At 49.7% G+C, this 24,942-nt stretch overlaps 10 protein-coding genes across 10 annotated transcripts; 7 read left to right on the top strand and 3 right to left on the bottom strand.

Annotated features, from left to right (window-relative positions):
• Positions 1–214: 214 nt before the first annotated feature.
• Positions 215–546, top strand: BO94DRAFT_535273 (uncharacterized protein). Its single transcript, XM_025611744.1, has one exon. The coding sequence runs from the start codon at positions 245–247 to the stop codon at positions 482–484; it is 240 nt and encodes a 79-aa protein (XP_025467381.1). The 5' UTR covers positions 215–244; the 3' UTR covers positions 485–546.
• An 881-nt stretch (positions 547–1,427) lies between these two features.
• On the top strand, positions 1,428–3,748 carry BO94DRAFT_466400 (putative C6 transcription factor; the record flags this gene model as incomplete). Its single annotated transcript, XM_025608159.1, has 6 exons — positions 1,428–1,489; positions 1,552–1,726; positions 1,783–1,838; positions 1,905–2,314; positions 2,373–3,265; positions 3,317–3,748. The coding sequence occupies 6 exons, from the start codon at positions 1,428–1,430 to the stop codon at positions 3,746–3,748; spliced, it is 2,028 nt and encodes a 675-aa protein (XP_025467380.1).
• A 34-nt stretch (positions 3,749–3,782) lies between these two features.
• BO94DRAFT_535268 (kynureninase 1) lies at positions 3,783–5,627 on the bottom strand. Its single transcript, XM_025611743.1, has 4 exons — positions 5,413–5,627; positions 5,024–5,361; positions 4,486–4,963; positions 3,783–4,425 (listed from the first exon to the last, which is right to left on the bottom strand). The coding sequence occupies exons 1-4, from the start codon at positions 5,570–5,572 to the stop codon at positions 4,010–4,012; spliced, it is 1,392 nt and encodes a 463-aa protein (XP_025467379.1). The 5' UTR covers positions 5,573–5,627; the 3' UTR covers positions 3,783–4,009.
• A 399-nt stretch (positions 5,628–6,026) lies between these two features.
• On the top strand, positions 6,027–7,477 carry BO94DRAFT_556667 (indoleamine 2,3-dioxygenase; the record flags this gene model as incomplete). Its single annotated transcript, XM_025613882.1, has 3 exons — positions 6,027–6,320; positions 6,412–7,032; positions 7,097–7,477. The coding sequence occupies 3 exons, from the start codon at positions 6,027–6,029 to the stop codon at positions 7,475–7,477; spliced, it is 1,296 nt and encodes a 431-aa protein (XP_025467378.1).
• A 2,853-nt stretch (positions 7,478–10,330) lies between these two features.
• On the top strand, positions 10,331–11,347 carry BO94DRAFT_68625 (putative cysteine dioxygenase). Its single transcript, XM_025617600.1, has 3 exons — positions 10,331–10,813; positions 10,866–11,124; positions 11,177–11,347. Exons 1-3 carry the CDS (start codon positions 10,505–10,507, stop codon positions 11,263–11,265), a joined length of 657 nt encoding a protein of 218 aa, XP_025467377.1. The 5' UTR covers positions 10,331–10,504; the 3' UTR covers positions 11,266–11,347.
• Positions 11,348–11,908: 561 nt separating this feature from the next.
• On the top strand, positions 11,909–13,720 carry BO94DRAFT_466347 (Zn(II)2Cys6 transcription factor; the record flags this gene model as incomplete). The annotated part of the gene is made up of 2 exons (XM_025608157.1): positions 11,909–12,101; positions 12,186–13,720. 2 exons carry the CDS (start codon positions 11,909–11,911, stop codon positions 13,718–13,720), a joined length of 1,728 nt encoding a protein of 575 aa, XP_025467376.1.
• Positions 13,721–14,622: 902 nt separating this feature from the next.
• On the bottom strand, positions 14,623–15,838 carry yaf9 (YEATS domain-containing protein YAF9; the record flags this gene model as incomplete). Its single annotated transcript, XM_025616254.1, has 3 exons — positions 14,623–15,662; positions 15,717–15,741; positions 15,806–15,838. 3 exons carry the CDS (start codon positions 15,836–15,838, stop codon positions 14,944–14,946), a joined length of 777 nt encoding a protein of 258 aa, XP_025467375.1. The 3' UTR covers positions 14,623–14,943.
• Positions 15,839–16,050: 212 nt separating this feature from the next.
• Positions 16,051–17,549, top strand: horA (ubiquinone biosynthesis protein COQ11). The gene is made up of 4 exons (XM_025609973.1): positions 16,051–16,205; positions 16,279–16,333; positions 16,396–16,736; positions 16,811–17,549. Exons 1-4 carry the CDS (start codon positions 16,160–16,162, stop codon positions 17,230–17,232), a joined length of 864 nt encoding a protein of 287 aa, XP_025467374.1. The 5' UTR covers positions 16,051–16,159; the 3' UTR covers positions 17,233–17,549.
• BO94DRAFT_68584 (pre-mRNA-splicing factor SYF2) lies at positions 17,527–18,721 on the bottom strand. The gene is made up of 2 exons (XM_025617599.1): positions 17,928–18,721; positions 17,527–17,875 (listed from the first exon to the last, which is right to left on the bottom strand). Exons 1-2 carry the CDS (start codon positions 18,591–18,593, stop codon positions 17,828–17,830), a joined length of 714 nt encoding a protein of 237 aa, XP_025467373.1. The 5' UTR covers positions 18,594–18,721; the 3' UTR covers positions 17,527–17,827.
• Positions 18,722–19,162: 441 nt separating this feature from the next.
• BO94DRAFT_556661 (uncharacterized protein) lies at positions 19,163–21,085 on the top strand (the record flags this gene model as incomplete). The annotated part of the gene is made up of 1 exon (XM_025613881.1): positions 19,163–21,085. One exon carries the CDS (start codon positions 19,163–19,165, stop codon positions 21,083–21,085), a length of 1,923 nt encoding a protein of 640 aa, XP_025467372.1.
• Between the last annotated feature and the right edge of the window lie 3,857 nt (positions 21,086–24,942).

Genomic DNA, 24,942 nt, shown 5'->3' with positions numbered 1-24,942 from the left:
TCTTGCAATTGGAACCCGAGCTCGATATCCCTTTTAGGACTGGACTTGCTAACCGGAACTATGTCTTTTAGGTTCGTGTTCCGTGAGAACCGTGTCCCTTACTACCAGCGTCTTTTCCAGCAGCACGACGGCAAGCGCCAGTGGTGGAAGGTACCTTGATCTACGAATACAGTTCATAGTTTGGAGAGCAACGAGGGAAATCTAACCACGGGGATATCTACAGACTGAGCGCAGCGCCTACGTCATGTGGCCCTACCTCATCTCCGTTTACGGCATGGGCATTGGTAAGCAGTTCGAGGCTTTCAATTACGATGCACCGGCACTAATATGTCTGTTTCTTAGCTACCACCTACGCCATGGGCCGTATGGTCTTCGTAAGTGTTCTCCTCAAACTGCCACTCCCTGGCGGGGATCCAGTGGATCATCGAATTGTCTAATGCTAATTCTTATACAGGGCCACAAGACCTGGTTCGGCAAAGAGTAAATGCAATCTTCGCCAACTTGTCAACTTCTCGTCACGGCTTCTTGGCTTCAATTGGCGGTGTACCTCTATTACCATGATGGGCGGCTAGAGAGGAAGATTACCGACGTTGTATATAACATAACCTAGGGCGTCAAAGCGTTATCTATTTCCTCTATATGACCGGTCGTATGTTACAGCCTCGTTATAAGTTAGGCGCATTTCAGGCCATGCCTATCGTGATATGGTTTGATGGCCTATAAAGATACCCAGAGGAGTAGGTAAAGCCCGGATAAGGATTATACAACTTTACAATGTTGTCTTCGCTCATGGCTCGAAATAGTAGATGCTGTTTGTATGAGTAACAATGTTAATATCAGGCGTGGGGAGCCCCATGGCATCTTCATGATGGCATGAGCGCAGCCGGTATCTCCCGGGTGAGCCAGGGATTATTCTCTCCGGGGCCGTCAAGATGGTATCAACTGGGTACATGTTTCTGAGCGCCACCCAAGCCAGCACTGGCTATACTTAAGCCAAGCTATCGTTCGCTTTATGTTGAAAATGTTGGAAGAAACGTCAGTACTGTGAATTGAATAGATTAGTAATCTATGCTCTGCCGGCTCGCCCCGGCGCGACTAACAGACGGATAAATAGGTAGTGATCATCCGAAATCGTGTGGCATTGGCCTGATAGTAGTTCAACTCTTAATGTTCCAATAATGTTCGAGCAGGACATATATTTGCTTATTATGTATTGATATTCCAACGCGTATATATCCATTCAGATCTAAATAATGCCATATGGTGAGTTTGTCACCCACTTCAAAGACATCTGGTCTTATAATGGGATACTGGTCTTGAGTGCATGCCAGGACAGGGTTGTTGCTATGTCTGACATTAGTTTTCTCAGTACAACGCAATCTACTTACAACAGCACATATTATACTACATGATTATCAGGGTGTGGCATGGAGCCCACATCTGGTGAGCGGCCGGCTAAGCGAGTGCGGCAAGCTTGTGAACCATGCAGGTCAGACGGAACATCTGTCCGACCTTGTGCTCTATGACGCAGTCCTCACTGACTCTTCACAGACGCAAGAAGGCAAAATGCCCCGGAGAGCAGCCAGTATGCTCTCTATGCTCCCGCTTGAACCAAAGATGTGCATATGCTGGAGAGCACAGAAGGTCGTTGACAGCTGGTCTTGCCGTCTCTGGGGAACCGGCTCCTACCCCTTCCAATTCAGAAAGTAAGCTCTCTCAGATACTGGTAAGAACAATTCTACGCTAATACTAGTGATGCTGAAACAAGCTAAGTAACCACAGGAAGAACGGCTTGGAAATCTGGAGGCCCGAATGGGTCAGGTTCTCGACGCCTTGGGGTATTCCACCACTTCTCCAACTCCTACGTGAGAGCTTCCAATGCCTAATATCTTTAATTATATTAGGCAAAGCACCACTAGACAAGAGCAACGGGCAACTGCTCCTACGGCTTCCATAAGCAGCGCCATGGCCTCGTCGATGCTAAATCCAACCACGCCCTTCCCTACGTGGGAGAAAGTGATGTCAATAGCTGAGCTGTATCTGATATATTGTGACGCCCAGCCTCTTCCACTTTTCTATAGGGACAGCTTCCTCAGCACGCTAGGGAGCCGTGACCCAGAGATCATATATGCTATGTTGGCGCTGAGTATCCGTTTCTCCGACGATATCAGCTTCACTACCAACGATCTTACATCGATAATCAACGGCTATACGGAGGTGGCCAGAGGCTTGGTTATGAAGAGAGTCTCGGAAGGACCTATAGAGCTTTCAACCTTGCAAAGCTTATGCCTTCTAAGTTTGGTCGACTTTGCCAGTAACGCATCCGATTTTGTGAGCTTTGCTGACAGCATGCTAACTTGATACCTTTGTAGATGGGAATGCGCATCGTTCAAGCATTCATTGCAGTTTAGCGATGAACTTAGCGCAATGTGCCAATTTTGGTTCAGAGTCTCATTTGGTGCAGTCCCCTACTGCACGCGAAGAACGCAGACGCTGCTTCTGGAGTATTTGTCTTCTGAAACGCCTTCACGGGGTTGATTTTGATAACCTGGATTTTGCCGACGGCTGCTTTCCTCCCTTTCCAGAAAGCCCAAGCCGGCCGGCACCGACAAGCTCGCTAAGCGATGGGACGAATGAAACCCGGTCATCAGGCATGCAGGATCAGGGTATAATAGCCTACGTGATCATGCTCAGCGAGATTTTTGCAAAGGCTGCAAGATACGTTAGACGCCACGGAAGACCTAGCAATGTACCTCCGTGGTCCTCGCAATCAGAATACTCAAAGATACTGACTGCTCTGATGGAACGAGAAACACAGATGCCATACAGTCACAGATTCAAGCCAGCCAATTTAAGTGAAAGGACATTCGATGACCTTCAAGGTAAGAGAGACTACTGGGGTCCATGGCTACTAAACCAATTCCTGTATCATACGATCCTGTGCCTTCTCAATCACCCCCTTCTGCTTTCTCTCAGTCTCAGAAACTTTCGGAGTACAATTCCGGAGATATTCCTGCAGCACACCTCCGATTTGATTTCATCGCATACGACATGGATTATCCATTTTATTGACTACTTCGAGGAGAGGTCTTTCATTGTCTCGGATCCTTTCATGGGATATGGTGCCGCCGTGGTAGCAACAATTGAACTACAATTGAGTTTTACGGAGAACACCACCATCCGCGAAGAAAAGCGCAACCGGTTTTCCAAATGTGTTGGGTTTGTGCAAACTCTTGGAAATAAATGGCCTCATATGGCACGCTTGGTAAGACGGCGTTTAATATATCCATTGTTCAACTTGCTAAGATGAAGATAGGCGGACAGATTGCAGAGGCTGGAAGATGCTGTGTCTGCATCCTATGAATTGGAATCTGGTGCCCAAAACAAGTACTTACTCATAGACCTCTCACGTTTCTGGGAGATCCTCGAATATTCCTCCAGTGACGCAGATTCTGCCCGCCGCATGTTCGGCGATTCCCTCTACACAGAAGCTCCTACGCTTGGTGCTGAAGTGTCGCAGACATCCCCCTTACCCGAGCCTTTTCGTCTGCACTCGCAGCAAACCACGTCGCAGTCGCCAACGTCTCAATTCAACATTCAAACTCCCCTCGCCACAGGTGTACAGTACCCTATGGGAGTTGGTTCTCCCCTACACGATGAATTCTCAATACTCGCCGCGAATTTCTTCTCTCAAGCCCAGGACTTTTTGCGAAGCGGTGATCCTAGGGATGGATTCGGCAATCTCTGAGATGTTCTCGTACACTGAACAGGCCTACTATAACACGTTGGTATTCTGGACATTGACTCCTATATTCTCAAGCTTCCCACTAAGCAAATTCGCAATCAAATCTCAAACTACATGGTCAAATCATCATTAATTCAAGTACAATATGAGCAAATCTTAGTATCAAAACCCCGAAATGTTGGTATCTATCTCTAGGAATTCCCATCAAAATAACGCTAACAAATCCAACCAGGGAAATAACTTATGGGTACAGCCAAGCCTCCATCACTCTGCAAGCGCATCCTTGAAAATCTTAGCAAATGTCCATACCTCACTGAAGGTGTTATATAAAGGAACCGGAGCCACGCGCACGACACCCGGCTCCCGTTTATCGCAAACAATTCCTGCTTCCTGCAACCTGTGTGCCACATTCTGCAACAGACCAGGCTTGAGTAGGAGACTGAGCTGCGCGCCTCTAGCCTCAGGGTGTGCGGGTGTAATTATACGGAACGGTCTTGACTCCTCTTCGGTGTCTTTGAGCAACAAGAACTCAAGATATGCTGTTAAAGACACGGACTTCCTGCGAAGGTCTGCCATCGATGTTTCATCGAAGACAGAGAGAGCGGCACAAAGACATGCAAGATCGATGGCCGAAGGATTCGAAATTTGGAACCCCCCAGCCCCAGGAATAGGTTTGAATTCTATTTATCATAAGATCAGCTCACTAGCTCCCAAACATAGTCTGGGGTTGTTTCACTTACTGTTATCCATCTTGAACCTCACCGATCTATCGCCACCATACCATCCGGTCAAACGATGCCGGAACTTGGGCTCATCTTCTCCTGCGCTGTAGTCGACCTCGCCATGCTTCTCGTGCACAAAGAGGCCCCCCATGGCACCTGGGCCAGCGTTTCCATATTTGTATGTGCACCATGCTGCAAAGTCAACGTTCCAATCGTGCAATTTTAGCTCAGCATTAGCAAAGGCATGGGCTAGATCCCACCCGACCACCATGTTGCGCGAGTGCGCATACTTGGTAATTCTTTGGATGTCGAAAAGCTGGCCGGTATAGTACTGAATACCGGGAAGGAGAATGAGAGCAGCATCGTCGGAATGCTTGTCGATATACGAGAAAATCTTCTGCGTGGATATCTCATACTCGCCCTCGTCAGGGCTGATTAACACCATGGACTCTTTTGGATCCAAGTCATGCCAGGCAATATGGGACTCGATGGCATACTATTTTAATATCAGCACTGCCAGGAACAAAGTAGTCAGGTGGGTATCCGTCGAACATACATGATCACTTGGGAACGCCTTCCAGTCCATCAGGATCTTGTGCTTTGTTTCCGTCGGCTTATAGAAGCTGGCCAGCAGCAGATGGAGATTTGTTGTCAGTGTTCCCATAGCTGCAACCTCCTCAGCCTTTGCGCCGACAATTTTGCTCATTGACTCAGCTGCTTGCTCCGAAAGCAGCTGCCATTGCTTCAGGGGAGAGTCTTCGAGGTCGGTGAAGTGACCGCCCACCCCGATCGATGACCAAGTGTCCAGCTGTGCTTCCAGGTACCTTGCGGTGGGCTTGGGCTGGATGCCAAGTGAATTCCCACAGAAGTAAATGCATGGTTCGGATGAAAGACCTGCGACACTCGTCAGCGACGGAAGAAGAAGATCACGGGGTTAGAACACACCAGGCTTTGCAAGTTTCTTCGAAACAATGTTTGCTTTCGATGGGACAATGAACTTGTCCCGGAAGGTAGCTAGACTATCAGAAGAATCTAGAGATGCAGCATACTCCTTCGTCGCTGCCTCGGCAGGGAATGCCAGGTTGGTGCTGTTTGATTTCGACATGATGAAAGCGACCGGTGACAACGATGCGATAATTGAATAGAGAGGACTTGGGGGGAGACTTCCATGCTAACACTTCACAATTATATATGGACTGGTGCGTGACACGAAGCACATCCGTCTCTCCCGGTCCGGATACCGTTCCGCTTCCGCCTCGTCATCCGTGTCGACGGAACAAGAGATAACAAAACATCCGCTCCAGTGTTCCATAGGCCTGTTGAGCTTTTCGGCGACCTACTCCATTTGAGCTTAGGGGAAGTCTTTGCTGGGACATCAACTGACAGGTTTTGCTGTTTCCTTAGGCGGTCCTGACACGATCCGTTCTAAGTCCGCCTCTCTTCCGTCTTGTCCTTGGATATACGATATAAACACCATTTGCTTCTTTTGCCTGTCTCAGGTGACATTTTCCCCGAGAAGTCAATCACAAACTGGTCCTTATTGAAGCCTACATCCAGTCATGCTCGATACTCCGGCAATATCTCTTGTCGAATACGGCGTCTCCCTTCAAAACGGGTTCCTTCCGGAGGTGCTTCCCTTACGGAGGTTGGAGGATCCTTACTACTCGCGATGGGAGGATATTGTCCAGGACTTGCCCGCTATCATTAAGGCTGGCACTATCAGGCAAGCCGTGAATAATCTGCCCATTCTTAGTACGGAAAATTTGCAACAAGAGCCCGAATGGCGAAGAGCCTACGTTGTGCTGGCCTATCTCACACACGCCTACATATGGGGAGGTGAAACCCCAAAAGATGTAATTCTCCCTTTCAACTTCTCGTTTCCTCTTTCGGCCCCCTTTTGCGCTTCTCTATAGCCCTTGACTTTGCTGACATTAGACTTGATAGAGGTTACCGCCCTCTATAGCGCGCCCGTTCATCGAAATTTCCAACCATTTGGAGCTACCACCATGTGCCACATATGCAGCTCTTAATCTATGGAACTTTTCAGTGCCATCGGAGGATACAGATCTCACAGACCCGGACAACCTATCCGTAGTGACCTCATTTACTGGCACCAAGGATGAAGAGTGGTTTTTCGTCCTCTCCGTCGCTATCGAGGCCAAAGGAGCGCAGCTCATCGAGTTTATGCTGGATGGTATCCACGGTGCTAGTATTGACGATGAGAAACGTGTTATTGCCCGCCTCGAACAACTTAGCTATGGTCTTGGAGAACTTGGAAAACTCTTGGAACGGATGTATGAGAAATGTGCACCATCTGCTTTCTATCACCAGCTACGCCCATTTCTAGCAGGCAGTAAGAACATGGCGTCAGCTGGGTTGCCAAATGGAGTGTTCTATGACCTTGGGGATGGTCAAGGCGAGTGGCATCAATACAGTGGTGGTAGTAATGCGCAAAGTTCTCTGATCCAAGCCTTTGATATATTCCTCGGTGTGGAGCATTCAGCTACTGGGGAGACGAAGTCCAACGGCAAGTCGCAAACTCAAGTCAGATCCGGTTATATTCAAGTAAGTGCAAGGAGCCGAATGTGTATCCGAAAAAAGTGATTGACGCTGACTGTCTCGTTCCCAGCATATGCGAAACTACATGCCAGGTCCACATCGACGTTTCCTGGAGATGATGGCCCGCACCTCCAATGTTCGTCCGTATGTGATGAGCCACAAAGCCGGATCTGCCTTGAGGGATGCATACAACATGGCGGCCATGTCACTCGGGGGGTTTCGAGACAAGCATGTCCGGATGGTGACCCGATACATCATTATGGCTGCAAGAACTCCGCCACCAAACCACACACCTTCGCAGACTAATCTGGCAACGACAACATCTACTTTGATGGACAAGTCCCATGAGAATATTACAGGAGGGATCAGAGGAACAGGCGGAACCGACTTGATACCGTTCCTCAAGCAGACCAGAGACACTACGAAGGCAGCAGCCCGATATGTGGATTGAAAGAACTGATACATTTGATGCAGCAATCTATTTCAGCGACCTGGTTTCGTCTTTCTGTTGCTTCGTGCATCCAATGGCTTAGCGATTGCCTGTAAATACCTGGTTGTGGAGGCTTTTTTTTTTAATTGAATATTTATTTCATTGAACATAGGGATTACGAATAAAAGATTCTCTTCAAAAATAAAAACTAGATAGAACACAATCTAACCCGAGAATTGAATAGTCTAGACGCGTTTATTCACCGATCAAAGATGGCGGCAGCTCTCGGAGACGGGAGCGGAGGCGGATACGGATACCGGACACGGTTGACATGCGTCTGGATCCATGGGAAGGGAGTCTTATCACCTGCTATCTCGCGACTTCCCCACCACCACTTACATCATGATAGACGAACATCTGAATCATTCGTCCCATAGGTAGTAGCTTTACGAGAATTCCAGCCATGTGACTACTATCTATTCCTTATCCAAGCATCGATGATAGCCGTTCTCTATATGGTATAGTCGTAAGCAAGAAGCCATGCCTGTTGACAATCAACATCAATACCCCTGGCCACTTACTTCGAGAATTGCGCTAGAACAGCCCCATACCCACCGCGGCTGTGCCTGAATCCAACTAAATATATATAGTAGTACTAGTATCTCCAGTGACAATTACTTATGAAAGTCCACTAACACAGCATCAACTAGTATCCAAACATTGGGTGTTGTCAATAAAGCCCAAATTTAGAAGCTTTTGTAGTACTAGTACTCAGCTTCACTGTACCACTATCTGTGAATTAAGGGGTATACCCAACACCGAGTCGGCGATTGTCCCAAAACTAAACCCTATGTGAATTCTATGATTAATTGCAACACATCAAAATTAGATTAAGTCAGATGAACAAAACATTTGACTTTAGTTGAAGTTAGCATGTCCTATGGAGAGGATGTATGTATGTATGCGGTCATGGATCTTGTGACGATCGCCTAGGGTTTCTTCCATAGGATACCTACCATCGATCTAGATAGGTGGCCTCCATGGAACAAGCATGATAGGAGCCCGCATACTGCCGGTTCATCCGGGCGAAAGTCCCGAACTATTTGACACGTGAGTTAGATTTAGGTGGTTATCATTCCTGACATTCCAGGTCTCACCAACCGGTAGGTTATCTAGGTAGGGTAGAATCAAGGGGGTGTTGTGGAATCGCCGATTGGGAACTTATCCGTTCGCCGACCGGCTTATCACACCATCAACGCCATTATGGCGATGCTCACCGCAATTCCTGACCAGTTAGGGAGATGATAGGATTGAAGCGGTGTTGGGAGGTTGGGAGATTTTTGGGGGGGTTGGAATGGGGAGTTTGTGGATGGCTTATTTGTATATTTTTTATGTTGCTTAGTGGTGGATTAGATAGATGTGTCCGGGGAAACAGAAGATACTTATTCGGGGATTAGCGTAAGGATGACCTCGTATAGCGTCATTTTCTCGTCCGAGAAGATGATGTATGTAGGTGTTTTGCGAGGTATAAAGGTGGAAGATGGCCTGGTTCTTTGCAAAATCCTGGATCATGAGGAGAGCGGAAAAGCTGCTTGAGATCATAGTGGGTATCTAGATATCGCTATGATGGAGTTTCGGATTATTCTGATACTGTCATGAGGAAGCAACCCTCGAGGCAATAAATTGTAGATTGCCTGCAGATGCGTCCCAATCCTCGATTTTACGGTCCCAAGGTAGGTAACCGAGACCATAATGACAGGACAGCTGATGCGCCTTGCAATCTCGCTGCCATAGCATAGCGGCTATCCCATCATCCGGTTACTCAATACACAAGCAGACACACTGATCATCTCACAGCAGTACAATAATCCAACCAAAGCTTTGCCCAACAAGCTACCAAATCCCCATTTACTACATTGACCCACCATATTCACCAACTCCAAGCCACATTCGCACGCAAATCCCACACCGCGTCCCACGAAACAGACAATATACTCAATCACTCGATTGTGTGGACAATGACGAGACCTTCCGAATCGGTCTCATCACAGCACAAGCCCTCCATATACCAAGCCACAACCTCAATCACAGTGGATACATACTAGGCAGCAATGCGACATGTATATTGAGGACTTATCTTCACCCTAATATGGGCAGTGCACTTCCCGCATGGCTATGCTCGGGGTCTGTATCAGACCATGCACAAGTTGTTGGCTCTTCCGTCCCATGTTGGGATGTATACACTAGTGTATACACGATATGATAATCCGCCGGTCCCCCGGACGCATTTTCGGGTAGTCCGGAGGCTATGCATTATGTGCCCATGGAAGAACAAATAGGCATGTGAATGAGGGAGCTAGATTGAGGAGGTCCTGCATCGGTGATGAAAAGAAGTTGGGAGTACCCTGTTTATTGTTGCATCCTGAAGAACGGATGCCTCGGAGTATTTGGGACGACAGGCAGAGAGCCTTCTTTCAGCCAGATTCCTGGCCAGGTATGTACCTGGTATCTAAATCTCAGACCGGTAAGGTGTCGGTTACACTCGGGGGGAGTACTTGTTCTCTGATGTCTTGATAGGATTTCGGACATTGGTGTCCAGATTCATTTAGAACGTGTATATTGATTCGATACGATAGGAGATGCGAATGTGCCTCCACGTCATGTCATGCGCGGTCAGTCGTCATAGTTTCGGGAGAGTGAACATGGCAGTCGTACATGGCGCAGTAGATCATGTCTGGGAGCTGAGGACAAGGGGGTGAAGCTGAGTTGCTGGCCGTTGAGATGTGGCTTAGGACACGGTTTCATTGGTTGGTGATGAGTGGTGGAACTCCTATTGGTTGGTTTTGGATCGCCGATGGAAGTTCCCCGGTCGGCGATTGGTATTTCCTTCCATACTGGGAGAGTTGGGGATTAAAGTACCAAGTACGTAGCTTATCTGAATAAAGGTATAGGACCAAGATCGAAGACTTATAAGGAGGAACTCAAAGACGAATTTGGGTTTGGCTTTTCTTTAACGAATATCGGACTTGATACCTAAATTATCACAACATGTCTTCCACAATGCTTGCGTCTTTCCCTGGTACTGCCACTGGTTACACCTCTCGTCTGAACAAGGACCACGTTTCATTACTGGGTGATAATGAGACCTACACTTTCGAACAGCTTGTTCAAGACCTCAGAGGCTGCTTGGGTAACTCTCGGGGTATCGATGAAGAACATGTTGACCATGCCGTTTTGATGGCCTTCATGTCCAAATATGCTTCCAACCCTGCCGACTGGGCACGTTTCACACGCAACGACGTCAGCAAGAACTACACTCGGAATCTTGTGGAGGATATCAATGGTCGTGCCAATTTGGTTAGTTATCATCTAGATAATGGACTCGTACATGATGACTGACAATGAACAGTTGGTGTTGGTTTGGAACCCGCAGAAGGGATCTCCAATCCATGATCACGCAGACGCGCACTGTGTCATGAAGATCCTCGGCGGCGAGCTGAATGAGATTATCTACGAGACCCCAGATCCTGCTCGGGGCCATGATGCGCCTTTGACCGTGAAGAAAGAGACAACGTACAAGACCGACCAAGTGGCATATATCTGTGACCAGATCGGCTTGCATCGGGTCATGAACCCGCAGAAGGATCAGGTCGCGGTCTCATTGCATTGTAAGTTGGTGTGAATCTTGTGATTGGAAATCATTTGGCTGATATTCTGCAGTGTATACTCCGCCCAATGCAGCGGATTTCGGATACAATATCTATGATCGGGAGACTGGACGCAGCAGCCATGTTTATCAGGCACCATAGGAGGTGTATGGACAGGAAAGGAAGAGTGCAGGACACTGGTAACGAATAACGACTGGCGTTGATAATTTGCTTGTAAACTAGACTGGGAACTTGGAGTACTCGGGGTTTAAGATACTGGGTTCTTTGATACTCTGATCTGGTATCTGATAGTTTTGAATTAGCATTACGTATTACTCGTGCATCCTATACTTCTATATCCACATGTAGGTGATGAGTAGCAAGTCAAATTATGAGAAAGACGTGTGATAACGTACGACTTATCTGTAGACAGTAGTTGGAACTGGAACTCGTCGTTCTGATACAACGTTGCAGCAGTGAGACCGGAATCAGGTTGCAGATAGGGATGCTCCACATGGAAATTGAGCAATATCTCAAGTGGAGAGCTGGTCTCTGTTGATACCCACGAACATTACTCCGTAGAGTAGTGAAGTAGATGACAAGAGAAAGCTAGCGGGGATCTGGTTATGGATGCACAGCGCTTAGTCATTGAGGTTTATGACCTGCACGACCCGAGCAAGTATCGCCGTCCTGCGCCTTCCCCGAAACAATAATACTCGGCTTAAGACATGATGGCCTTTTCTCGTCTCTAAGGGCTGAGTACCAGGATGAAGGAGGATACTTATCGAAGAAAAACATCCTGAACATGCCCCGACCATCACCACTCGCCTGTACAGAGTGTCGGAAGCAACATCTCAAATGCGACGCGAAAACACCCTCTTGCTCTCGCTGCCTCCAAAACCGCCTGGATTGCAATTATCTCCCGTCTCGCCGAGGAGGGCGGCGGAAAATCCGCGAAGCCCTCCGACAGCAACATGCTGCATCTTCGGACTATTCTCGTCACCTTCATCAATCGGTTTCTTCGGGTCCAACTTCTGCAGACCTGATCTTGTCCCCTCACACCACTAGCCTGAACGGGCCAGATGCTGCTTCGATTGGCTCTGGACAGCAGGCCCAGGGTATCGCCCCAGTCGAGGAGGGCCATGATTCTTCGGACTCAGATGCTCGTCTAGTACGATTGTACTATGATAATTTTCACTCAGCGCATCCCATCCTGGTTCCGGCTCCCTTGTACGAGGAGCGCAAGTACCCAGCATATCTACATGAAGTGGTCATGTTCATAGGCAGTCATTTCCTACAGCTATCTAATGGCTCTCTACCTGATATGGCTACCGTGCAGTTGAGCGCCAGTCGAGAGAGGACGCCGTGCAAGGCTCAAGCTCTTTTGTTGTATTCGATAATTGCGTGCGCCCGTGGTGAGTGTTCACAAGCTCACTCCTCCTTTTCCCAGGCTGTCGATATCGCGTTGGAACTCGGGATGTACCGACAGGAGTTTGCGACTACGTCTTCCAGTGGGCAAGCTGTGGAAGCTGAGAGTCTCCGACGTACTTGGTGGGAACTTTTCACCGTGGATGTCTACATGGCCGCTTTGCAGAAGAGGGTTGTCTTGCGATGCAGCGGCGTTCCTTATGACGTGGCTTTGCCTTGCGAGGAATCAGTGTACGCCAGCCATACTAATATACCCTCACCCCCGACACTTGCTGGATTTAACAAGCGCATATTTGCCGACGACGATGGGGAAACATATCAATCTCGGTATTCATCTTTCAGCTACCGTATCGAGGCAGTGTGCATCCTGGCACGGGTCCTAGTGCTGAATAGCCTGCCCGAGACGCATAGAGATCACCTGCAAGCCGTGGAAAACGCGCTTGTTAGCTGGACAAACCATCTTCCGCCGAACAAAGTTGATATCGTGGATACGTATGGCAGCGTGGATGAAATACTGTTTCAAGCACATACTACCATCCACTATGCTGCAATGCTTTTGCATCTTCCGAGGAGCAGCCTTCGACCCGCCTGTCCAGATACAGGGTTCCCAATTTGCCCAGTGATTCCGTCTCGACTTTCTCCATCTTTCACCCGACATGTTCATGACATCAAAGCTACTGAAGCATCCAAGCAACTGTCTAATCTTCTGTCCGTCCGTCCTAGCGTCCAAAGATACAGCCCATTTGTTGTCTTTAGCCTAGTACTATGTGGAATGGTGCAGCTTGCTACGAGTCGGATCCATTCATCAGATTGTTCAGACCACCACTGCAACCGCATTATTCTTGTGCTTGGGTGCTTGAAAACTTTGAAACAGAAGTGGCCCATTGCAGACCGGGCCCACCGCTACCTGAGATGCGTGGCAGCAGAGACATTCACGGCTTGGATCGAGTCTCGATATCCCCAGACTAGTAGTGCTGTGCCTCCAGTCTCGAGAAATGATGCTCCCGGCAATCCCTCGTCTACTGATAATAATGTGTGGCTCTCTATCACCAGCAATCATGGTATAAACAGGTGTACAGAGGCGGATGTACAAGGGCTATTCTCACCTGGACTGCTATCAGCCTACATTGACCCAACATGTAGTGAGCCACTGCTTTTGGGTTCAATGCCCGAACTTGACTTTACATGATTACCGCTGCGGAGATTGTCACACCGAGACGCATATATGAGATTTCTATGCACATGGACACAGGTTACCGGCTCTCTTAGTTTGACCTTGGCGGAGCCTTGCTGCTCATTATACGGCCCTCGACTAGTTCAGCTACCTCTTGCAAAATAAATCGAGGAACCGCAAAGATAAACCACAGTGCTGTTGGGAGGCAACTGGTTCCAGTCAAAGTGAATACTCAATGCTTTGAGCTGGACGCTGGGGTCGCTGCCATGAAGCACTGGGCACGAGATGGATTGTGAGCCAAGTTTGGAATGTGGTCAGTGATGTATCTCCGGACATATTGGCCATGTCACTCCGTTGGGCAATCGCATAAACTGTCTGTTTGCAACTAGCCACTATCGTGGACTATAGATGGACGACCGTTCTTGTTTAACACTCACCATGAAAGAGACCCATGAGGTGCCCAGGATTCGGGTCCTCTACCAGAACTCTAGCCCATGCTGTGTGCCACTTAGCCCTTCGCCCGCTCGCAAAACAGACGATGTTACAAAGCAGTATACCAGACGATGCGCTCGAAATCATGCTACAGCAAACTAAACTTGTTTTCAAGGCCACCGAAAGAGATCGCAGAATCTGCCGGACTAACGAAGCAGAAACGAACCGATAAGATGGATCCAGGGGAGAGATATTGGATAGAACTGAAAAGATTCGGCCACAGTCTGCCATGGCAATCAAGAGCTCTTCTCAACCCGAGGTCTACACATACCCGCATTGTCACATTGCCGAGTGAAGGCGAATGAGACGAACAGATGCTGACACCACGTGCAGTACTCGTGACCAGGAGCATTGACAAGTCTGTACGATTGCTAGTTACTTATAGCGCTGACTAGGTATGCCAACTTGTACCATGACAGTGGCAAACTAGACATGCCACCGTAAGCTTCCCAATAGTGCATATTGATATGCACGCAGCCTGGTAGCTTAAAGCATCGCTGCAATGAGGGCCCAGTACCCCCAGGGTCTTAAGCCCTTCACGGTCTCCAAAGACCACTGATAAACCTTGTCCCACCCTCTAAAGGGAGCACTTCGAGGAACAGCCCTGGCTTCTTCCCGATGCAGCATAGAGCCATCCCTCCACCGGAGAAGAGAAGCACATCTCGAAAAGACCGTCATGAACCGAAGCGTATCAAGCCCATGGCTCTCAAAATCATAACCCAAATACCCCTATCCCCCACACACCCTTACCGCTTCTTCGTAGTCGCCGGAATACCCTCACTCGCACGCAACTCCGCCAACTTCTTCTCCCTCTCAATCAATCGTTCCCTCTCCAACTTAATCATCCCCTCGACCGTCTTATTCGCCTCCCCCAACCGATCCATCTCACTACTCTCCGCCCCCTTACTATACGGATTCTCTGGCGTCTCATTGAACGGAATCTCCGCCGTCCTCACCCCCCTCTGCAACAACATCTGCGACTGTTTCGTATTCTTCCCCCCCTTCCCCTTCTGCCCCCCTCCTGATGTCCCCGTCCCCGCCCCCACCCCCGTCAACAGCTCATAAAACTGCTCCACCGGCTCATTAAACACCACCTCCTCATAATTCTGACTGACCACCAATTCCCGTCTCTCTTTCTTTGCCTCCGCGTCCGGCCCATACGGATGCAGTTTCAAACTATGCCACAGCGTTTGGGGTTTCTCGGTTGACTCAGGCACAAAGTATAGTTTGATCTGGATCTCGAATTCTCCCCATCCTGTCTCGGTTACTTCGAAGGGGGGTTGTTCGATCGTCCGGACGTTCTGGGCGTAGGTCTCGTGAAGTTTGAATTGCACTTTCTTCAACCAGTAGGAGATGTCTTCGTCGTTGACGCCTTTCACGAATACTCGCCATTGGTGTGTGTGGTCTGCTGGCACGTTGGGGGGTTTTTTGGCTGGGTCGAAGGGTTGGGCTTCGCTGCCGAAGACTGTGGGGTGTTAGATGTTGTGTAAGAGGGTGGGAGGTGGAGGTAATGGCATACCGAAGGGTCGGAAGACTGAAACGCCCTGGATGTTGAGATGGTGTTAGTTGGTTGCTCATTCGGGCATGTACTCAGAGAGGGAGACTCACTCTAATGCGCTTGGTTCCTGTCGCTGAGGGCATGCTGCAGTACCGGATGTATTATCAAGCTGATACAGAAAAGAGGTATCGATACGATGGCGAGGAAATGACCGATTAGCTGGATTGTAGGACTGTTCAATTTCCTGTCGCGAAAGCGCCGCGGAATTCCTGCTCCGGCACGTGATGGTCGCGGGCGGTGATACGATAAGGAATCCGGCGGAAGCTGAGCTGCCGCGGTGCTTTCTCCGGGATGGAACGAGCTTCGGATTTCAATTCTAATGAGAAATGCTTCGTTGAGGTTCTTATTTGCGGTTTACTTTCTATTCACACTTTAAATTGGGCATTAATTGAATCTACCCCACAATGGCAGCAAAGAGGGTAGTCGTTGCCGGCGGAAACGGTTTCTTGGGTAAGTAGTTACACTTGATTGTATGCTGTCGCATGAGATCCAACACTAACGGATTGCTTCTTTTACTCTACAGGATCAAGAATCTGCAAGTCTGCCGTCGCTCGAGGATGGTCCGTTACATCGCTAAGGTACGACAGCATACAAACCCTATATCCAGCATCCGTGCGTGATATTCATACAAATGTTGCAGTCGCTCCGGAGAACCGCGGTGGGATACCGTCACCAGCTCCCCCAGTCGTCCTAGCTGGGCCAGTTCTGTAGAATGGGTCAAAGCCGATATTTTGAAGCCGGAAACCTACAAGCCGTTTCTGAACGGTGCGACGGCCGTCGTTCACAGCATGGGGATCCTCCTCGAGGCGGACTACAAGGGGGTAGTGCAAGGTCGAGAACCGATTCTTAGCGGATTGCAAAAGGCGTTTAGTGGGCCGAAGCTGGGGAGTCAGAATCTGTTGCAGAGGCGAGAGGGAGAGCCGCTGGAGGTGAAGGAGCGGAATGGACAGTTTACATATGAGTTGATGAATAGGGATTCTGGTGTGTATACATCCATGCCCCGCGGAAGGGGGAGAGGGGTTTGAAGAGTGAGTGCTAATGTGTGTTTGCTGTAGCGATTGCGTTGGCGCAAGAGACCCTGAACGAACATGTCCCGACTTTTCTCTACATTTCTGCGGCGTCGGGTGCGCCGGTTCTCCCGAGTCGATATATTACAACCAAGAGAGAGGCAGAGTCGATCATTGCGGCGAAGCTGCCGGAGTTGCGCAGTGTATTTGTTCGAGCTCCGTTTATGTACGATGAAAGCAGAAAGTTCACTCTTCCGATTGCTCTGGGTGGCTTCGTTGGGTCCCAGGTCAATGCGCTTTTGGGCAACAGGCTGGATTTTCTTGGATCGATGGTGACCAAGCCTTTCCAGGTGGGTGATGTCGGTGAGGCTGTGGTGGAGGCCCTGGATGATGAATCTGTCCGGGGAGCCCTGGGAGTAGCTAAGATAGAAGCTCTAGCTACGAAGGCCTGGAGAAAGAGCATGCTATAGGGAGGACAGGAAAGGAAAAGCACATGAAATTGACTGTCAAGTGGCTAACAGTTTGGACTGAAGCTCCTGGCGCCTTAGCGGGAAGTTTCAATCAAGACAGGCAAAAGATATTTTCTTGCGTTAACCAGAGCAAGAAAGACATGCGAGGCTAAGCCAGAATTTGGGACCAGGCATTGTCTCGGGTTGAGATATCCGAGTCAGCGAAGTGCCTTTGTGACTGGGCAATCGCGAACCACCCTGGGTCTCTGTTTCTGGAAGTTGTACATTATATCATGTATCATAACGAGGCTATAACAAAACACCCCTAATCAAGCTCCAAGAGCCCAATGGTATCGTAGGGCGACAAGCAACGCATGGAATCGGTCGGGATAATGACGTCACTGGAATAGTTGCATCTCGTGCTATATCGAATGCCTGCTTCGTCCAGTAGGGTAGCAGTCCTTGCAGGAAATTCGTTGCCATTTGCGTACTGTCTGGAACGGCGTCCCAATGTGCAGATGCGGGACTCGACGCACTGTTACCAAGTCACTGCTGCGTAGGACTTTTGCGACCGTGTTTGAATTTGTCATTGTAGATTCGGAACATTGAAGGTGGATCAAATCATGGTACCACGCTCGAAACTGTCGCGGATCTCCGTAGTATACTATAGAAAGATTAGTTTGGCTACCTAGCGATGGGTCGAACTTGAGACATACCTTGTTATAAAAGCGCCCCAGCTTCTGGTTGAACTGCTTATTCTTCTCATTAATGTACGTGACGTCGCCGTCATCATCTCCGCGGCGATCTCTCCGCTTCTTGAGCCGGACCTCCTCGGCTTTTCTAAGGTTATCCACCAACTTGTCAACAGCAGCTCGATCAGGCTTGTTCTCCGTGAACCCGACACTGTCAGCAGTGGAATAGAATGAGCCGTTTTTGTCGACAGCAATCATTTCACCGTCGTTGGTCTCAACGATCTCGAGGTCGCCATTGGCGGCAGCCTTTTCGATCGCCGCCATCTTTTCCTTCTCATAGCTTTCGAGGTCAGGCTGCACTTCTCGCAGCTGCCTCTTGTAGACTTTACGGGCGTCCTGAGTATAGTCCTGGAAAGCAACATTGTCGCGATGACGCTGCTTCTTTTCCATTCGCTTGTCCCATTTCTCCGACTCGTCCACGGTCCAGTCCCAAGCACGTTTACGTTCAAAGTCCTCGCCAGCGGCTTCCGTGTCCGCCTTGAGGAGATTGTGTGATGCGAAAGCATGTTTGCGGGATAGCGAGGAAAGTAGCGACGGGTCGGTTGCGAGACGTTGCGTCTCGGCGGCGGTTTCTTTCAAGTTGCGCTCGGTGGCGGTTTTCTTTTTCGACGTCAGCACAAGCGTAGTCATTTATGATTACCGGTTACAAAGCACTTACTGCGCGAGCCTTGAGGGCCTTGAATCTTTCTTGTCGTTGGCGGGCTCTCGAAGCAGCATCATCCTCGTTTTTGTCTGAGGTCGCCTCTGTCGAGCTAGCCTTGGCGGTCGAATCTCCTTCAGCCTCCTTTAAAGGCGATCCAGATTCCTTGAGTTCACGATCGAGTTGTTCATTCGCTGCGGAGTGCTGGGAGTTTTCCTTGGCGTCAGAAGGGCTCGCCGCAGACTGCTCAACAGGCATATTGCACGTAGGTGTCACAGGTAAAATCAGGAAGCCGCGTTGAAAAAGTAAAATAAGTATAGTCGATTCGAAAGCATTCGTTGATCCGGGTGAAACGGGAACAAGCCAAGTGAGTTCAGTTTCGAGTCGCTGCCATGGTCCACCGCCCCACTGACCGCCTTTCCGCCTGGTGGATAGCGCTGGTGTTATCCGGTGTTGTCTCCACCCCGTTTCCCCCGGAATATCGCAGGCACGCCGACTGAAGGTCTGCTCCGTCGCTTCGCTCTGCTTGATATCCAATGCCTGCAGGAGGCCGGTACTCATGTCACTTTACTCTCGCTTCCAACCGCTGGCATGGCGGCGAGCATGCTTGCCCTTCGGTATCTCACCATCACAGTGCCGCCATGTTTCGGTAAACAACTGGAGAGCTTCATATACTGAGCCCACCCCGTCCCAGCTACTTAGATTCGCCCTAATGGGTACAACGAAACCTTCTGGGAACGATGTCTCCAATCCTGAACTCGACCAACACCTCTCGGATATCTTTCTTGGAGACTGGCCACTAGGCTCGTTACCTCCCCCGTTTTGGAGTTCTTCTCAGCGGCTAACAGAAAGCCCCGATGATTTCGTGTCATTCAAAGGCTTGAAGCATGATGTAAGGAATCTTCGTCACTTGCAGGTGTTTGTCGAAAGGAATGTGAGTGAGGAAGAAGGCAGCCTACTGTTGCAGGCCCAATCCTGTACCCTTCTAGCGCAGGCGCTAAAGCGTTGCCAACGACATAATTCCTACGGGGAGATTCTCTCGGCGCTCAATGCCATCATCACAAGACTAGAGAAGCTGGGCTTACCGTGCTCAGGAAATTTATACTTTCTTGGGATGTATTATGCTGCACTCACATGGTCTGCCCCAGCCCTTGAGAGGTTTATAGAAGGATACCACTCCGTTAGCTCGTCGCCTTTGGATAGCCAATCCAGTACATCTCTGGTGGATGCCCTTCTTGATGCTCTCCACTCCCTGAGGTTCCGGGGAAAGGCAGAAGATACGAGCGCTATACTGGACTTGATCACTGGGAGGTGGCGCAGTGAAAGAGACCTACATAGCCTGCTGTGCTGGGTTAGTCCTGATGATCCGACAGCGTCTAGCGGACAATATCTCTCCTTACTTGCCAGGTTAGGGAGCGAGAAGCTTCTAACCGAAGCATGGTCCCAGACACTACAGAGGCTATCTTCTGGCTCCTCATTCGAACTGTTCCAGTCTGTATATTCTTGCGTGGTGGCTCTGGTCGATATTGGTGACATTCCAAAAGCCATACAGTACTTGGCAGCAGTATCCAAACATGCCAAGGATACGCTGCCTGGAATTTCGAGGTTCAATGGTCTGAATGCTCTGCTTGCCTCTGAAGCCATTAGTGCCCTCCTGCCGCAGCTCGCAGGACGGAGGGAATACCTCAAGCTTCTTGAAGTTCAACTCGTGGACATGGAGGGCAGATTGGGACTTTGCTGGGAGCCTGGCGAATCATATCATAGAAGTGCCTCTGATCCCCTCTTGCTTGCCTCAGAGCAGCCACTCCTTACTTTAGATGGCGACAGCACAGGCTATGAAAGCACTGAACGCTTTCTCGCAGAGATGAGAGCACTGGGATGTTCAAGATCAGCAAGAGATCTCGGCCAGATTGCGGAGCTACTTGATGAACATGAAGGAGATGTGATCCCCGTTTCGGTTCCATCGATCAAAGACTCCAAATTCGAATTTGCTTGGTTTCCTCGGCTTGCTCCAGTTCCATCTACGCGCGTCGTTTCATCGGCTACAGAAGATACTACTTCACATTGGATACCTTCAACGTTAGGTCTGATCCGGGTAAGTTATGACAACAATGGGGTCCCTCTCACTAGTGAACGCTCCATACATGCGATGCAGCTCGGCCTTTTGGTGAGGAGACACAAATGCACCAATGACTCTCGTCCCGATTATGCGCATCCTTGGGAGGAGACTGGACACATGGTTGCCTGGGATCGTGTTTATGGGCAGCTGATTGCAGTATTTTCTGGGCAAAGCAACGGTCCCATTGAACATCGCATAGAGACTCGAGCCGCACGGCCACGGTCTGGCCTCAGTGCAATCACGACAATTGGTCTCCCTGGCGATACGTCCTCCACTTCGAATACGGATCTCATTCACTCTATAGGCAATGGGTCTATGCATTATCATATTGATGCAGACCCAGGTCCAGACTTGTTACTTTGACCGTATTGAGTGATGGTCAATGGTGTACATAGGCAGTGAGCTTATAGCGTTTCCTCGCCATAACTGGCTGGACCCTTGGTTCGATGGCTCGGCGACTATCAGCATTGACCGAGAAGGCGCGATTTGCCCCCCGGTGTCGAGTATTGCATTTTTATAAGTGTGTGTGCCTTAAGGTCTACATGCTGATGATAAGAGCACTAGTAGTGCTACACTCTACCTGCAGGTCGCTTCCACCGTCCTCTTCCATAGAGGAGAGGGTAGGCACTTGGCCATTCACGAGACCGAGAAGCCAGCGTCTACTTCATACACCTACGTCTCGGGCCACAAATATGCTTAGAATTCAATGGTCTAAAGAGGGCAAACCGGTATTCACTAGTGTCCAACACTAATCCGAATGGGAATCCGAAGATACACGACATCCTGTGATAGCACCATTCTATCGGGTAAGTCCGAAGTCAGGGTTTCTCAGGCAAGCCACGTCAATATCTTCCGAATGGGCAAAGCAAGCCGCAACATAGACCTAGAGACCGATCGCATGCGTCTTAATCCGCCGCTTAATGTCAGATAACACTATCTCACACGTGAGCTGAAGCCCCTTGCGATTCTCAGTCTCAAGCCTACGTCATTATTTTATGTCACCATAATGCTAGGCATGCAACTCACAGATACGTGGACAGAGCCAGACTTCTAGATATTGATGGCTTGACTATGTTGAAAAGCTAGCGAGCCCTCGCCTTCTATTACTTCCATGGCCCACAGCACGATCGGATGGTCGGCTCCCAATAATTACCTACTATGAGATCCAATTGGAAAGCCATTTTAGCGCTATTCCACAGTGTCACTTCCGGCGAAACTATTGTTTCAAGGTCATCGGCAGCGGTTCAATGATATTTCCAGGCTGGATTTGGATCTTCTGCCGAATATACCCATGGTATGATCAGCATCTTCAGTTCTGCATGCACACCGAATCCATGGACAGTGTACGTAAAACGATATTTCACTGACAGGGATCTTCGATTCGTTCAAGCCACATCCAAGTTTGTAACATATTGCGACCCTCGCTAAGAGGGTAGGCGGTGTTCCGTGGGATAGATCCAAGAGAGAGTGCCGGGATACCCTGGCTCCGGGCGGGAGACTGTTGCAGACGCTTGAAAGCCAAGGCAAGCTTATCGGCTTTGGATGTCAGGTTATCCCGGCTCCCTTGCTCTTAGCAGGCCAGTGTCGGCGTAGACTAATGGATCGAATGGGAAGGTCGATGGACTATCCACCCATAGGATGTCGAAGATCTTCTTGCGTTGCAGATTCGCACTAATAGTTTGCGATCGAGGTATTTTGCTGCCCTAGCAGGGAAACTGGTGCGTCCGGGATTCGGTGTGCTCCTTTGCTTTTTTCTCAAAAAAGCCATGACGAACGAGGAGGGTATCAAATCGTAATCTTGCTCCCCTGAGCGTATGTAGTGGTCGAGTAGGACGGTTCCCATGCATGGGATTTTTAAGATGCTTCCAGAACACAAGCACTGTTGCTCAGGCCTGGCCTGTAGGCTCAAGGGCATCGACGCGAGGCGGGCGGCCCGTACTTCGGACGGAACTTTGGCTGCTGGAAACATCCGGTGGGTGGTGAAACCAGACGATACATAGTTAGAAGGGCTGCACGTAAGGTTTTGTCTAGGATCTAGTGGCCGTGTCTCGACCCCAGTGGCATAGTCAGCATTCATCCCCATTCGTCCATGCTATCATCCCATACGGACGGACGGACGAGTTGAGGGATTGACTCGGGTGAAGTGAGCAGTGAGCAGAGGAAGTTGGGCTGGCCGAAGGAAACGGTTGCTGTACGGAGTATCTAGGCAGTAATGCTGCTATACGGCGGCGGCGGTGTTGGGTTCCGAGTCACTTGATCCCCCCTTCCTTTTCCAAATGCCGCAATCGACAGGTCGACGAGATCGCAGCCACTCCTCCTCCGCTCTCTTGCAACTCGAGATCTCCGATGCCCACGGATTTTTCCTGTGGCCCAATCGGAGACACGCCTTCCCTTCCCCGTAAGTCCCTCATTCCAGGCCTCCTCTAAGGTTAACCCGGATGTTTGCAGACTGCCCCTCGGTTCCTGGCAAAGTTTCTCATTCGGTTGCCTCTGGCGAACTCGCTGAAGTGGTAGCGCCTTCATGTCTCGCTCACTCCTACACGGGTCTTCCGTCTCAGTTGCCTTCTACAGGCAAATGGTGTGTGGCTGGCTCCACGCAGCATTAATTGAGATCCGACATATTCGTCAAAGTCTCCATTTGTCCTACTCCGTACCTTAAACGCAAACGCAGGATTGTCGTCGGCGATAACAAGGTGGATAAAACAGCCGGAAGGAGGGAAGACCCAGGAATAGACGAAAAAAAAAAAAAATTGCCAATGGCCATGCATCATTCTGGACGGTTATGATGCGCGAACAGGATCATCGCCGTAGCCTCCAACCAACAGACTAACCACTGCATTGCCAGTGCATCTTTCGGGATCTCCATGGCCAGAACCGTGACTGCCTGGGTAGGAACACAGGGGGGTGGACACTGGAAACCCTTAGTGCGCATGCGACACACCCGGATTCCGGGAATTAGAACGCTGCATGGGCGTGTCGGTAGTAGGTCCATGATCCATCGCCCTGGCGGTGGTTGACTCATCAGCATCCAGCCAATTCTCATCATCCAGCCAATTCTCATCATCCATCAAATCGTCCAACCGTCAATGATGTGACACATCACTCATCGTTGTCGGCAAGGCAACCACACATGCAGGAGGCCATCCACCGAAGAGGGAATGGTGGACGGCTGTTACAGGGCTAATGCAAGAAAAGTACCTCCATCGCCGACTAGGACCACCTCCCCGCGGCACCAGAGAGCTCCGATAACACCAGTCAGCTGAGATGAAACAACCAGTGTGATATGTGGCGGTGACTACCGATCGATCTTCCATTGCAAGGATGGCCAGCGTACCTTGTCCTGTTAGCCACAATAACCATCGAGCGAGCGTGCCTCAGAATCTACTGTGTATACGCCCAACGGCTTTTTGCTCGAGCTTAAATGATGGCTAACATGGGAGTGACTTGGATCCCCACCTGAAGAAGGTAAACCATGTTTTTTTTTTCCTCATTTGGTTCTTTCTGCCTCTCTTCCTCCATCCATTTCAAAATTTAATTTACTAACCCTGCTTCTATATTTTGGTTGGGCAAGTGACAAGAAACATCGTTGGTCCTTGAGTCTTCAAAAGTATGGTTGTTGCGGAGAAAAGCTCACTATAGCCTAGGATTAGATTCGAGCAGCTCAGCCAACCGAAATGGCCCGTGCAAGAGCCCCGGTACCCACGATGAGCAATGACAAATCGGCAATAATCGCGAGCCCGGAAGTCGGGGGTCGGGGACTGGATGGGCGCTACCCATACTCCGTACTGTATGCCTCATAGTTACCCTTCTTCGTTCTACCCATGGCGCTCCTAGCTCCAGTGTGCACCCAAGTCTATGCAGGGCTCTGGTTTCAAGCTAAAGACGTGGCAGCAAAGTAATCTGGACGCTGTCGGATGGAGTTCCCAGTCCCGAAGACACTAAACTAAACAGCTGAACAGCCGTGGTCGCCTAGCGTACGGAAGAACGCCCGACGGCAGTGTCGGGATTTGCGGTCAATGGCCTTGCTCCGAGCTCAATAGTTGTCATGGGGCTTCAGAGCGATGATATCTATCACCGCATTGCTCCAGAAATAGCGCTCTGTATATGGCCGATAGTTGAAAACAACGGTGAACTCAGATCTGGGCTCCACTAAACAGTCTTCTAGCTGGTTCTCTGCGGATCTTGCAGCGTCATCTTCCGCTATTCTCCTCCTTTCCAGG

This window comes from Aspergillus sclerotioniger (genome assembly GCF_003184525.1).
Source record: "Aspergillus sclerotioniger CBS 115572 chromosome Unknown BO94scaffold_14, whole genome shotgun sequence".
In the NCBI taxonomy this organism is placed as follows: domain Eukaryota; kingdom Fungi; phylum Ascomycota; class Eurotiomycetes; order Eurotiales; family Aspergillaceae; genus Aspergillus; species Aspergillus sclerotioniger.
The sequence above is the reverse complement of the archived record's forward strand: the minus strand, read 5'-3'. Positions and strand labels throughout refer to the sequence as shown.